The 13,775-nt window shown below is 35.5% G+C and overlaps 1 protein-coding gene across 1 annotated transcript in view; it reads right to left on the bottom strand.

Annotated features, from left to right (window-relative positions):
* Positions 1-13,775, bottom strand: part of RNF180 (ring finger protein 180) — a 190,050-nt gene that overhangs the window by 137,543 nt on the left and 38,732 nt on the right. Inside the window, exons 4-5 of the mRNA XM_048220740.2 lie at positions 5,197-5,292; positions 2,645-3,604 (exon numbers count right to left, since the gene is read on the bottom strand). Coding sequence (XP_048076697.1) covers positions 2,645-3,604; positions 5,197-5,292 — 1,056 coding nt within the window. The remainder of the gene's footprint in view (positions 1-2,644; positions 3,605-5,196; positions 5,293-13,775) is intronic.

Raw genomic sequence — 13,775 nt, 5'->3', positions numbered from 1 at the left:
ACTGAAAATTGGTTATAGTTTCTGTTTCAATATTAATCTCATTTATACCCCTAAGCTTCAAAAATTTAAATAACTTTTTGTAGTGTCATTAACATTTTCTATCATGGTATCTGCCATATAAAGATGTCTAGTTTGTGAAAAAAAAAATCACTAAAAATATCAAATGAAAGTCAGAAATCTAGATTTCCCAACCAATTATTTTAAACTTAAAAAAGTTATCATTAATAATAGGTAACCTTTCCTTTATATCTTTATGTGCTTTATCTTCCTTATTTTAAAAAGGGCAGGAGGTACCTGGGTGGCTCAGTCAGCTGGGCATTGGACCCTTGTTTCAGCTGCGGTCTTCATCTCAGGGTCCTGAGATGGAGCCTGGTGTGGCTTCGGGCTCTGTGCTCAGCGGGGCATCTGCTTCCCTCCCTCTCTCGCCCTCTGCCCCTTCCCCCACTTGTGTGCACACTCTCTCTCTAAAATAAATAAATAAATCCTTAAAAAAAATAACATAAAAAAGGGCAGGATCTGCATTGATTCATTACTCAAAGGCATGGTATATGAACACATATTTGATAAATGTTTACAGAATTAACTACTCTTTACTAAACATGAAATGAGCTGAATAGCTAAGCCGTTAATTTATCTCAGATATTAAATCTTTCCAGGATTTCTTTTTGCTTGAATTAGCAAAACCGTTAAAAATTCTTCTTCTTGAGGGTCCTGGGTGGCTCAGTTAAGCGTCTGCCTTCGGCTCGGATAGTGATCCCGGGGTCCTGGGATCAAGCCCTACGTGGAGCCCTGCCTTGGGCTCCCTGCTCAGGGGGGAGCCTGCTTCTCCCTCTCCACACCCCCTCGTACTTTTTCTCACCATCTCTTTCTTAAATAAATTATTCTAAAAAAAAATCTTCTTTTTTGGACTCTAACCAGGGTGTGCACTCACATCACTAACTCATGTCATTTCCATGCTGCTACAGACTTTTAAACTTTCTTTGCTAAGGAGACATTCGGCATTTGTTTGCCAGTAGCTCCTGTGGAACCAAACAAACCTCCTGGGACCCTGCCCTATAACTGCCTATACTGACCTGCCACAGGTTTGACTAGAACTCATTCATTCTGATCAATTAGCCAAGCAGCTTGGCTAAATCATATGTATGTGAATGACTAAAAGGAACTTTGTTTTAAAAAACAAACAAACAAACAAACAAACACTGATGTTGGTCTTGCTTAGTTTTAAATTGTATAAAGATAGTATTCCTATGCTGGAAAATAGTAAGTAATATAGTTTAAGTTTTTGGAAGTACCCAGCTCAAGAATTAAATGCATTTTTTTAAATGGCAAAGATGTTATCTGTATATATTTATAGTAGACCAAGTACACTTTTCATACTTCTTTTAAATTTCGATTTGTTAGAGAGTTATTTTAAGCCCTCTACATTGTTTAAGGTAGACTTTCTGAATATTCACTTAACATATGACTATCTCCAATTTATCTATGGGTTTAAGTCAAATTTTCAATAAAAAATATTGTGTTTTACAGCTTCAATAAATTAACCATGATGTATATTATAATGGTGCTAAAATATATTCATTTTTTACCTTCTACAATATATGCTTTGAGGCCACATTACACCATCACTTGCAAATAAACCAAACTACAATGCTCTTGTCAGCGTCCAGTCAAAAATATAACAATTACCTATAATTATACTATCCAACCAAATGATGAAAAATAATTAACCTAATTGAAGCACTCAATGCAGTAATTTTATTCTATTCAGTCTATGACCAGGATCCTAAGCAGTGAGTTCACTTAATTGTTTAAAAAAAATGAACTATTATGCAAAGCTGCAGCTTTCTATATTTAAGCTCTGTGGACGTTGTTAATATTCAACATACTGATTAATAAGGATTATTATTTACTATAAACAAGTAGGTGACAAAGGCAACTTGCAAAATAAAGTTTACATAGAAATATACCTGGTCCTCAAACTTCCAAATTTTCATGAGCACCTCATCCACTGGCTTTAATTGGGCTCCAGAGCACCTGCAATTTCTTGTTCAGTACCTTCGCATAACCACTTTTGAACATATTATTATAGGTACAGGAGTTTAAACCATAAAGAAGCACACTTTCCTATAAAATCACAGTAAGGGTCAATTATTATTAAGATAAACTTCACAGATTAGTAGAGTTAACCATATCTGGATCTTATGAGCACGTAATTACATAATGTTCCTTAAAAATATCCACTTAAGCTAAAAGTGATGAAAGTCAATGAATTTGTCACTAGATTGAATTAGAAAAACTTCTTTGTTTCAACCTAACCTGAAATAAAATCATTGCAAATAATCCCAGCATGAATTTAAAATGTATATGACAATCTCATTTCAACATCATGAGATTAATATTCATGTAAAGTATTAGAATTGAGAAAAATGTCACAAAAGGATATCTCCTAAACATATGTGAACAGAGAAAGGTTTATACTTGCTGATTAACAGAGGTGCATGATTATTTAGTTCACCTACAGAGAAATGTCATTTCAATACTCATTAAAACCATGTTTTTATGATATAGGTATTCAACGTTAGCTCCTCTCTCCAAACCCTAAGATTTACAACACAGAATTTTAGTAAACCCTTCAAAAAATTACCTGCTTCTGTAGCCATCTTTCATGCCTTCGTTGTTTCCTTCTCAGATTTTTCAACTTGCTCCTTTCTTTCTTACTGAGCCGCTGATTAATGGCCCCCAGTGAGAAGCTGCCCGAGCGCAGGAAGTCCAGGGCAGAGAGGGGCTCTTCCTGGTCCGAGGCCTCCAGCATGCTCCTGCCAGCTGAGGGCAGGTCCATCAGGAAAGTCAGGCTGCTAGAACTCGCATGGTCAGAGTACACTGCAGAAGCTTCTAGACCACACTGAAATTCTCCTCCTCTTTGTGTCTGGGTCTCACGGGGAGCCACTGAAAATCTTTGCAGCAGCATATTAGGATCAAAATTGGACGAAATCTGAAAGGAACAGTTATTTTTACTAGATTCTAAAGGCAAGCCCGAAAGGTGAACAGGCTGTGTTTCATTTAGCCTGGGACAGGCCGTAGTCTTACTATGTATTTTATAAAAAGTGGGTAATAAAGTCAGTTTCTCACTGATGTTCAGATCCAAACTATGTGATTTCCTGTGAAAAGCTCTTGTAGCGCATCTGCCAGTCACAAGCTGAGGAACAAAAAGCTGGTATTTTGGATCTGATGCTTTGAAGAGCAGTTTTTCATTCTTCATCTGAAAATATGTTGACCGTACCTCCAGGCAGAGTGCTTCTGTTAATCTTCCAGGGCCACTGTTATTTTGGGCCATATTTAAAAACCCGTGATTTCTGTTTCTGGAGGCGCCACCTGTCAGCGGAGTTTCCTTGTCACAACCTGACTGAACTCTAGGATGTGACAAGTATTTCAGCGATGGTCTCATTAGTCGGCCTGCCCGTGTTGGCTGATAATCGGTCCGGCTCTCAGAGAGATGTACAGCTGCAAGCTGGCCACAGGAACATTTTGGAGTGCTGACAAAATTAAAGCCCCCTAAACGGGCCCCACACAAAGGGCAATTCAGTTTTCCAACTGTCCACTGGGCCTACAGGTAATAAAGGAAAGTAAGACAATGCTTTCATTGTAAAGTAATCAAAGAGAATGTGAGTTGTATTTTTCTTTAAAGCGAACCACATGAAAGTTTTCTATGCCACAGAAAAGGCTAGCTTTCTGTTTTCTGATTGGTAGACAGAACAGTAAAGGGAAACAAGCCTTCTCATAAACAGAGATAAGCAACTCCAAAGTTCTAGAATGATAACTTATTGCACATCACACCCATCCCAACAATACTCCTAAGCATTCTAAAAGAGTCTCTTAAACAATAGGTTGAATATGGATACAGTGTGAACTAATGAAAAGAAAAATACACTATGGAACCAGGAAGCAAATCAGTCTACAGAGCTTAATTTGCAAGTAAAATCTCACAGAAAAGTGTCTGTTTTGATACCCTTCCTGCATACCAAACACTGTGGGAGGGAACTTTACCAAACCAACAGAATAAAGCTCTTCCTGCCTTTTTACATACAACCAAAAGATATTGGTTGCATACACAAGAATGCATTTTCTATATTCAAGTGCGAAATTAATAATGAGCTGGCTTAATATTATTTTTTTCAAGAGAGACAGTGGAATATCTGCAGCGCCCTCATACATTTTGTAAAGTTCAGGACAGTTAAAACCAGCGCACTGGCATGTTCCCAGGAAATCATTACAATGTGAGAATGAATGCAGAGGATATCTATCAAATGTTATTTTTTAACAATAAAAAAGTCAGTGGAGAATGGCAACTACATTTTTTTTCAAAAATCATATTCCTTACACTTTTCTAATACGTGTTTCAAAATGTGAGAAGTAATAATACCATACTGTTAACAAGCTGAGTTCCTGCTCTTATAATATTTCATTAAGGAGCTTAAAATGTGGTACTTTGATTTTGATTGTACCACTGACAGTCATTAATTATCCAGTTTATTTTATACACGTATGCAGACATGAATAAGATAGGATATTTCATTTACTCAGTAGGCATTGTTCTAGGTGCTGGAGATAAACAAAAGAGAAAAACTTCTAAGGTTTTATTCTAGTAGGAGAGTTAGACAATTAACAAGACGGGTACGCTGTATCTATATGAGGATAAGTGTGTGTGGCACAGGCATGTGTGTGTGTATGTGCATATTTATGTCTATCATACATGCTCATGCATATAGATATATATTACTATACTATACATACTATATATTACATATCGTGTGTGTGTGTATGTAAAATATAAATAGCTATATAAATCAGAGAAGGGAAAAAGGAAGTGTGAAGAGTGATAACAGTGGAGGAGAGGGCAATTGAGAGTTTGCACAGGCAATGCCTCATTATGCATAAAGACATATGGAAATAAGGGAAGCAGTAAATAACTGTGGAAAAAGCAATCAAGGAAGGGGAAATACCATGTTTTAAAGTCTGAGATGGAAAAGTACCTGGAACACTCCAGTAATAACGAAGAAGCCAGTAGGTGTAATCAAGAGTTACAGACCGTTTCTTATCTCTTTAAACAGTGCATTCAAGTACAATAGCTCTAGAATGAGAACAAAAAATCCTGAAAGTAGTAAATTCCTAACTTTACTCAGAAACTAAGGAACTTACTTTTTGAATCAGGCAGTTTGTCCATTCTGGAAGAGCTTCTATATCCATGTGCCACACATGACAAATACTTTGATCATCAGCACAATCATGTCTATCCTGTTGTATCAAAATGCATGATATTAGTCATTATCACTTCCAGATTTATTTAACAAATTTCATATTTGAATAAAACACAGAAACATAAATTCAGGTTAGCTAGGGAGAAAATATCCACTGCTCTCCTCTTCTCATTCCCATCCCCAAACAAACCCACAAAGAAAAAAAACTTTCAGGGAATAACCGCTTGTGAGTTAAAAAAAAAAAAAAGAAAAAAAAAAAAACTTCCATTTCATTGATTTCATCAAATTAAATTTAAAATTTAGCAAAAAGTCACTCAACAGACAAATCTGGCACCCTACTCTATTTCTGTGTGCGAGGAAAAAATAATGCCATTCATGACAACTTTAATTCATGACAGTCTTTAACCCCTGAATCCATCTGGACTCCACTAATGATGGAATAAAGAAGTTGCTATATAATCTATCGAGATACTCAAGAAAAGTATATGAGGATGGGGGAGAAGAAGAATTGTACAGGCAACTGGAAAACTAAATTTCAGCTGCATTAGAACAAAAAGTTTCAGAGAGATATTTTGGCTTTCTGAAACAGATGTGTAGGAATAAATGTGATACGCAGGTAAAACCACATACATATCGGGAAAATGCAGGGCAGGGCAGCATGGAGTATAGGACTCTCCAGCAGCTTAGTAAACCTTAAGGCCAATTTACCTCAGCTTTCTGGGTCTCAGTTTCTTCACCTGTAACACACCTCTAGATAATTGCTGAGATCCCTTCTGGATATACAAAATTTCATTCTATGATGGCAGAAAAGAGTTTCTTTTTTTTTCTTTTTTCTTTTTTTTTAAAGATCTTATTTATTTATTCGACAGAGATAGAGACAGCCAGCGAGAGAGGGAACACAAGCAGGGGGAGTGGGAGAGGAAGAAGCAGGCTCACAGCGGAGGAGCCTGATGTGGGGCTCGATCCCATAACGCCGGGATCACGCCCTGAGCCGAAGGCAGACGCTTAACCGCTATGCCACCCAGGCGCCCCCAGAAAAGAGTTTCTTGAGAAGAACAGGGAAGAATAGGCTTCTGTCCACATACCCATTCCCAGGATCAAGATTTTTACACCGAAGTAGCTTTTCCAAGTTGCCAAAGCACAATGCTTTTTAGATTTTCCCAGCAGTGGTGCTATTAGATACTACAATTACATTAACAAAATATATCAGGAAATTACCAAACATACCTGCTAAGCCTGTATTCACAATGATAAGAATGAAACAAGACAGAATCTCTTTAAGAACGTTTTGCTGAATAATCTACATTAGACTGTGACTTGGAACCAAGATCACCCAGAATTTCTAGGTTTAATTTCCCAAGTTGGTTCCTCTGGGCCCTATATCACTTTCTCTTCCATGAATACATCTTAAGATACTAAATGGTGGCCCAATATACAAGAAAAGTTTCAGTATGATTTATTTACATGTCAGAAAGATCTATAAAGAAACCATCTTTATCTAATTTCTGTCAGGCTCCCCAGAAATCACAAATCACAAATTAATTAAAATGGGAAAGGCACATGAGCTATTGTTATATGTTAGACCACAATTCATTATTTCATACTGTACACAACTGTATTTTATATACTATAACAATAGCGCTAAGCCAAATTCAGGATTGTAATGGAGAAAAAATACTTTTGTTAAAAGGTCTGAAAATTTTCCATTTCTAATGTTTTAAAAATCAACAACACAGGTTGGAAATATTTCAAAGGCAAACACAAAGTCCACTGAGAAGGGTTTATAGTGGACAAAGAGAAACTTTATAGTTTTATTAATGATGCCTGAACTCTAAATCTGGCTAACAGAATGCAACTTACCATGTGAATAATGAGAATAAGAATAATAAGAAAGGGCCAGGCCAGTCCATGTCAAAATGAAGAAGGTATTATTGAATAGAAGTGAAGTTAGGAAGAGAGGAGGAGATACTAGGAACAGTCTCTAACTCAATCATCTTACTGCTCCCTAATACATGTGTCCTCACAAGAGTGTCAGGCAGACATACAAAAGTTTATTTTATTCTAGATTCTCATAAAATCAAAGAAGGAAAAATTCAGGCAGAGGGAAGTAACTACTGGTTTCAAGATAGTAAAGTGAGCACATATTCTAGTCCATCCTCCTTCTCAAAACAAAGAACCTATCAAAGACAATTATAAAAAGTAACCAAGAGCTGAACTAGAAAATATAGATGGGGAGATTTCAGTGAACCAGAAATTATGAGAAGCCTCTGAAAGATCAATGAGGAAACAGCAGCACAATGTATCCAAGTTCCAAGTACATAATAGATGAGAACACCGCAAAGAATGGTCTATATCAAAGTGGTGAAAACCAGAAACAAAAAAAGGCCCCGGGTAACTATCAGGGGTGGAATGGATGTCCGTCTGTCTCCAGGCGAGAGGTGTACTTCAGGAAGAGAGAAATAGGGCAACATCCCAGGGTAGCTGGAAATGCCTAGAAAAAACGGAAACTATTTGCAGCAAGTCCAGAAGATGAGCGATTGAGGATCAATCTCTATTCTTGCTGAAAATAGTACAACATGTAAAGAACGTGAGCTAGATTTGTTTGTACTAATAAGATACACCTCTACTATATACTGTTTGTTGTTTTTAAAAAGTCAAGTGAAAGAGAGAGAAATGCACTCTGAGCTATGCTATTAAAAGCATAGACAGCCTAAAAATAAGCAGTATTGCAACTTTTCTAAGGAAACAAACATAAATAGAAAGAGTACCTAAGAGGCCATGTATCAAGTTGACAACATTGGTTAGATTTGAAGGAAGAAATACCAAGATTAGGAGTCACTAAAAGGAAACTTCAACTTTCTCATTATTGCTTTAATGGGAGAATATATTAAATTATACAATTAAAATTTTATTTGAAAATTGATTCAAGTAAAAATAAATTAACTGATTACTTCTGATTCTGGCAATGCAGAAGTAAATGGCATTGGGCATGCTCTAAGCATTGTAATAGATAACATTAGGTAAAACATATTAAAAAATTGTTATAAAATGTTGGACAAAAGAACTGCAGGACTGTGATCCCTGAGAGAAGAAACATAAATAAGGTGAGCCTAAAAATCACCCTTGATTTCTGCCCTAGGGAACTCTCAGGATCTCGATGTAGGGAGGAGGAACCCAAGAACATAGCACCCTTGTTAATAAAATGAAGATTAAAGTAAATAAAGGCTAAATAGCTAGAGTTTATAGGACATGTATTGACAAGGAGAAGCCTACAAACAGAAAAAGTTCCAGATAATTGCATAAAGATTCCTCTAAATCTTTGGTTGAATACCAGTAGGGACACATGTTGCATGAGATATAAGAGAACCGATAAAGAAATTTACCAAGGAAAAGACATCTGCTAATGAGCTGTAAACTTAACCATTGGCGCAGGGCTCACAGCAAGTGGGGAAGATGTTCATACTCCCATTAGCTAGAGTAGAAAGATCTCAATGAACATCTCAAGTATTTAGGAGATTCCAGAAGAGTCCTGCCTTAAGAGGAGAGCTAAATTAGCCCTAAAGGCTACTAAAAAGCAACCCTACAAAAGCTTAAACATAAACCTGTAAAAGATGAAATTCAATCACTAGTAACTTACAATGCCTGCTAAAACACTCTTTAAAACAAGACAATAATATTCAGACACTCAATAGTATTAACTCTAACTGTCCAACCTACCAAAAGATATGAAATTATGTACTAAGCAAAAATGACCCATAACCAAGAAAAAAACTGATCAATAGAAATATACCCAGAAAAAAGTGAAAAAGACTGAATAAGCAGATAAGGACATTAAATCAGCTATTATAAATATATTTGAGTATTAAAAGTGAAACAAAAACAGGAAAGTCTTAAAGTAACACCAAACAAATGGTATATCTAGAGATAAAAACTATCTGAAATGAAAAATGTACCATTACGTGTCAACTACGCTCAGATAAAAAATAAAATGTAAATTTAAAAAAGTTTAATAGTTTTAAAAATTTTTAAAAATGATGAAAACGAAGAAGACATCCTGTTCTCACAGAGTAAAAGATGTGTCTTTGATCACTGACTATGAATTTAGCTGTAGGTTTTTTATGCCCTTTCATGCCCTAGATGCCCTTTATCAGGTTAAGAAAGTTTCCTTCTCCATTTTCTGAGAGTTTTTATCATGAGCGGGTATTTAGTTTTATCAAATACTTGTTCCACATTTATCAAAATGTTCATTTTTTTCTTCTGTATTCTATTAATATATTGAATTATATTGATTAGTTTTTAATGCTAAACCAATTTTTACTCCTGAGATATACACTGCTATATCTTCCCTAATTCTGTTAACAGTATTTTATAGTTTTCAATAGACAGGTCTTATACATAATGTGTACATTTATTCCTAAATTGTTCATGTTTTTTGATGCAGCTGTAACTGGTATTTTACAAGTTGCTTGTTGCAGTCTTCCGTGGCTAGTTTAAATAGAGCTGAATTAGCATACTGACCTTATAGTCTGCAAACATACTAAATTCACTCCTTGGTTCCTTTTTGTGAATTCCTTAGCATTTTCTACATATATGATAATACATTACTAAATTTTACCAATATTTCATCAAAGATTTTTTGATACTATCTTCATAAGTGGTGCTGATTTGCGGATGTCTTTTCTAGTAATATCTTTTTTTAAAAAACGTCATTATAATACCAACCTCATTAAATGAGTTGGCAAGTGTTCCATCTTACATAATTTTCTGAAAGACTTTGTGTAGTATTTGTATCTTCCTTAGTTATCTGATACAGTTCACCAAAAAAGACATCTGTGCCTAGAGTTGTTTGTTTTTTGTTTTTTGGAGGCGGACAGGTTTTCATCTCAAATTCAGCTTATTTAATTGATTTAGTTCTGTGCATATAGTCCATTTCTTCTTGATTCATTTAAATAATTTGTATCTTTTGGAAGTTTTATTTCATCTAGGTTGCTGATTTTTTCACAAAATTTTCCCACCACATTCTGTTATTATTCCTTCCTTCCTTCATTCATTTTTGAGAGAGAGAGAGAGAAAGAGTGCGCAAGCAGGGGAGAGGCAGAGGAAGAGGGGAAAAAAGGTTGTTTTTTTTTTTTAAGATGTATATTTATTTATTTGAGATAGAGCACATGAGAGAGAGCATGGAAAGGGGCAGAAACAGAGGGAGACGCAGGCTGCCCACTAAGCAGGGAGCCTATTCAGGACTTGATCTCAGGATCCTGGGATCCCAGGACCCTAGGATTCCAGGACTCTGGGATCATAACTTGAGCCGAAGGCAGATGCTCAACCAACTGAGCCACTGAGGTGCCCTGGAAAGAGAAAGCAGGCTTCACACTCAATGTGGAGCCTGACGTGGGGCTCGATCTCACCACACTGAGATAATGACCTGAGCCAAAATCAAGAGTTGGATGCTTAACTGACTGAGCCACCCAGGTGTCCTCCAACCACCCCCCACCCCCAGTCATTATTCTTCTAAAGTCACTGCCGCTGTAATGATGTCTCTTCTTTTCCCTAATATTGGTCATTTGTATGTTACCTGTATTTTCTTGTTCACTCTAGTTAGTGGCATATTAATTTCATTGGTATTTAAGAAAATTTATCTTTCCTGTAACACCCAGTGCTCATCACCACTGGGTGTTATACACAACTCATATATCGTTGAACACTACAGCAAAAACTAATGTACTATATGGTGGCTAATTGGACATAATAAAAAATGCTTAGCTTTGTAAATAAATAAGGTTATCCATTAAAAAAATAAATGTATCTTTCAATTTCATTCTATTTTCTCTTTTATTAATTTCTGATATGTGTTTCCTTCCTTTTGCTTACTTCAGATTTAATTTGCTCTTCTTACTTCCTCCCCAAGTAGGAAGCTTACATTACTGATTTTAAACCTTTCTTTTTTCAAATATAAGTATTTATACTCAAGTTTCTTGTGAGCCCTGCTTTATCTGTATCCTACAGAATTTGGTATGTGTGTTTACCTTTTCACTCAGTTTCAGTTATTTTCTAATTTCTTTTGTGATTTCTTTGACCTTAAGTGCGGTAGAAGTATGTTTTTTAATCTGCAAATATTTGGGGATGTTTCAGGTAATTTTCTGCTATTGTTTTCTAATTTAATTTCATTATAGTTAGAGAACACATCTGATATTACTTCATTTCTTTCAAATCTAAATAATGGTCTAACAAATGGTATATCCTGGAGAATATTATATGTGCACTTTAAACAAATACCTTTTCTGTTGTTGGGTAAAATGTTTCACAAATGTCAATTGCGTTGCCTAAATGTTCTGTATTCTTACTGAGCTTCTGTCATAAGTGGTGTTGATCTGTGGATGTCTCCCCCTTTGAGTTTCTCAGTGCTCCTGCTCTTTCTGGTTATAGTTCTGGGTCTAGAATTTTTTTTTTTCATGTTTTTATTTGATTACAGTTGACATTATAGTTATATTTGATTATAGCTGATTATTTGATTATTGTGTGTCAACAATGTTTTATTAGTTTCAGGTATAACACAGTGATTGGACAAATTTATATGTTATGCTATACTCACCTTAAGTGTAGCTATTATCTGTCACCATACAACATATTCCCTATGTTGCACCTTTTATCCCTATGACTTATTCATTCCAGAATTGGAATCCTGTATCTTCCCCTCCCCTTCACCCATTTTGCCCATCCTGCCAACCCCTTCCCTTTGGCAAACACCAGTTTGTTTTCTGGATTTATGGGGTCTGATTCTGCTTTTGGTTTGCTCATTTTTTAAAATTCCACAAATGAGAGAAATCATATGGTATTAGTCCTTCTCAGTCTGACTTATTTTAGTTAGCATAATACCCTCTAGGTGCATCCACGTTGTGGCAAATGGTAAGATCTCATCAGTCTCCTCAATAAACAGTGCTGGGAAAGCTGGACAGCTACATGCAAAAGAATCAAACTTGACCACACTGTAACACCATACACACAAAAAACCCTCAAAATGTATTAAAGACATAAATATGACACCTAAAACCATAAAAATCCTGGAAGACTACATGGGCAATAATTTCTTTGACATTGGCTGTAGCAATGTTTTTCTAGATCTGTCTCTTAAAGCAAGGGAAACAAAAACAAAAAATAAACTATTGGAACTATGTCAAAATGAAAAGCTTTTGTACAAGCAAAGGAAAGCATCAACAAAACCAAAAGGCAACCTACCAAATGGGAGAAGATATTTGCAAATGATATATCCAATAAGGGGCTACTATCCAAAATATATAAAGAACTTACACAACTCCACACCAAAAAAAAAAAAAACAAAAAAAAAAACAAAAAACCCAAAAAACAATCCAATGGAAAAAATGGGCATAAATCACAAACAGAAATTTTTCCAGATGGTCAAAAGACCCCTGAAAAGATGTTCAACATCAGTAATCATCAGAAAAACATAAATCAAAACCATGATGAGGTATCACCTTGTATCCATCAGAAGGGCTAAAATAGAAAGCTCAACAAATAACAGGTGTTGACAAGGATGTGCAAAAAAAAAAAGGACTTGGTGAGCACTGTTGGTGGGAATATAAATTGATATAGTCACTGTGGAAAACAGTTTGGAGATTCATTAAAAAATTAAAATAGAAATACCATACGATCCAATAATTCCGCTAATGGGTAATTTACCTGCCCCTCTCCAAAAAACAATGAAAACACTACTTTGGAAAGACAGATACACATTTATGTTTATTGCAGCCTTGCTAATAATAGCCAAGATATGGAAGCAATCTAAGTGTTGACTGATAGATGACTGGATAAAGATGTGGTACACATATACATTTCATTCTCACTGTTTCTATACCACATTGTACTGATGGTCCAAGGCAGCAGAGCATGCCAAGAAAAAGAAAAGAGACACACAGGTTAAAAATAAACAAAACAAGATACAACTTCTCATCCACTAGGATGGCTAATAAAAAAAGAAAAAATAATAAAGAAAACGTAAGTGAAAAAGAGAAAGACATAAAATAGTATTATATGCTATAACACGGATAAACCTTGAAAACATTATGCTGGGTAAAAGAAGGCAGACACAGAAAGCTACATAATGTATCACTGCATTTATGTAAAGAATCCAGAGTCCAGAGCATGTATAGACATAAAGCAGATCAGTAGTTGCCTGGGCTTTGGGGGAAGGGTAAACAGAAAGTGACAGCTTAGTGAGTATGAGCTTTCCTCTTGGGAGGCTGAAAATGTCCTGGAATTAGATAGTGATGATGGCTGTGCAACACTGTAAATGTACTAAATATCACCAGTAGTAAATTTTATATTATGTATATTTTAGCACAATTTTTAAAAAAAGAATGTCATGTTTTTATTCACAGTCCACATAACATGAAGAAAATACTAGGAGATTCACCAAAAAGGCTGTTTAAATTAAGAAATTTGCATAATTTTAGTGTACAATGTCAATATACAAACTTCTGTATATCACATTTCTGTACATTAACA

The sequence above is a fragment of the Ursus arctos genome, unplaced genomic scaffold, assembly GCF_023065955.2.
Source record: "Ursus arctos isolate Adak ecotype North America unplaced genomic scaffold, UrsArc2.0 scaffold_5, whole genome shotgun sequence".
In the NCBI taxonomy this organism is placed as follows: domain Eukaryota; kingdom Metazoa; phylum Chordata; class Mammalia; order Carnivora; family Ursidae; genus Ursus; species Ursus arctos.
This window is presented reverse-complemented; position numbering and strand designations above follow the sequence as displayed.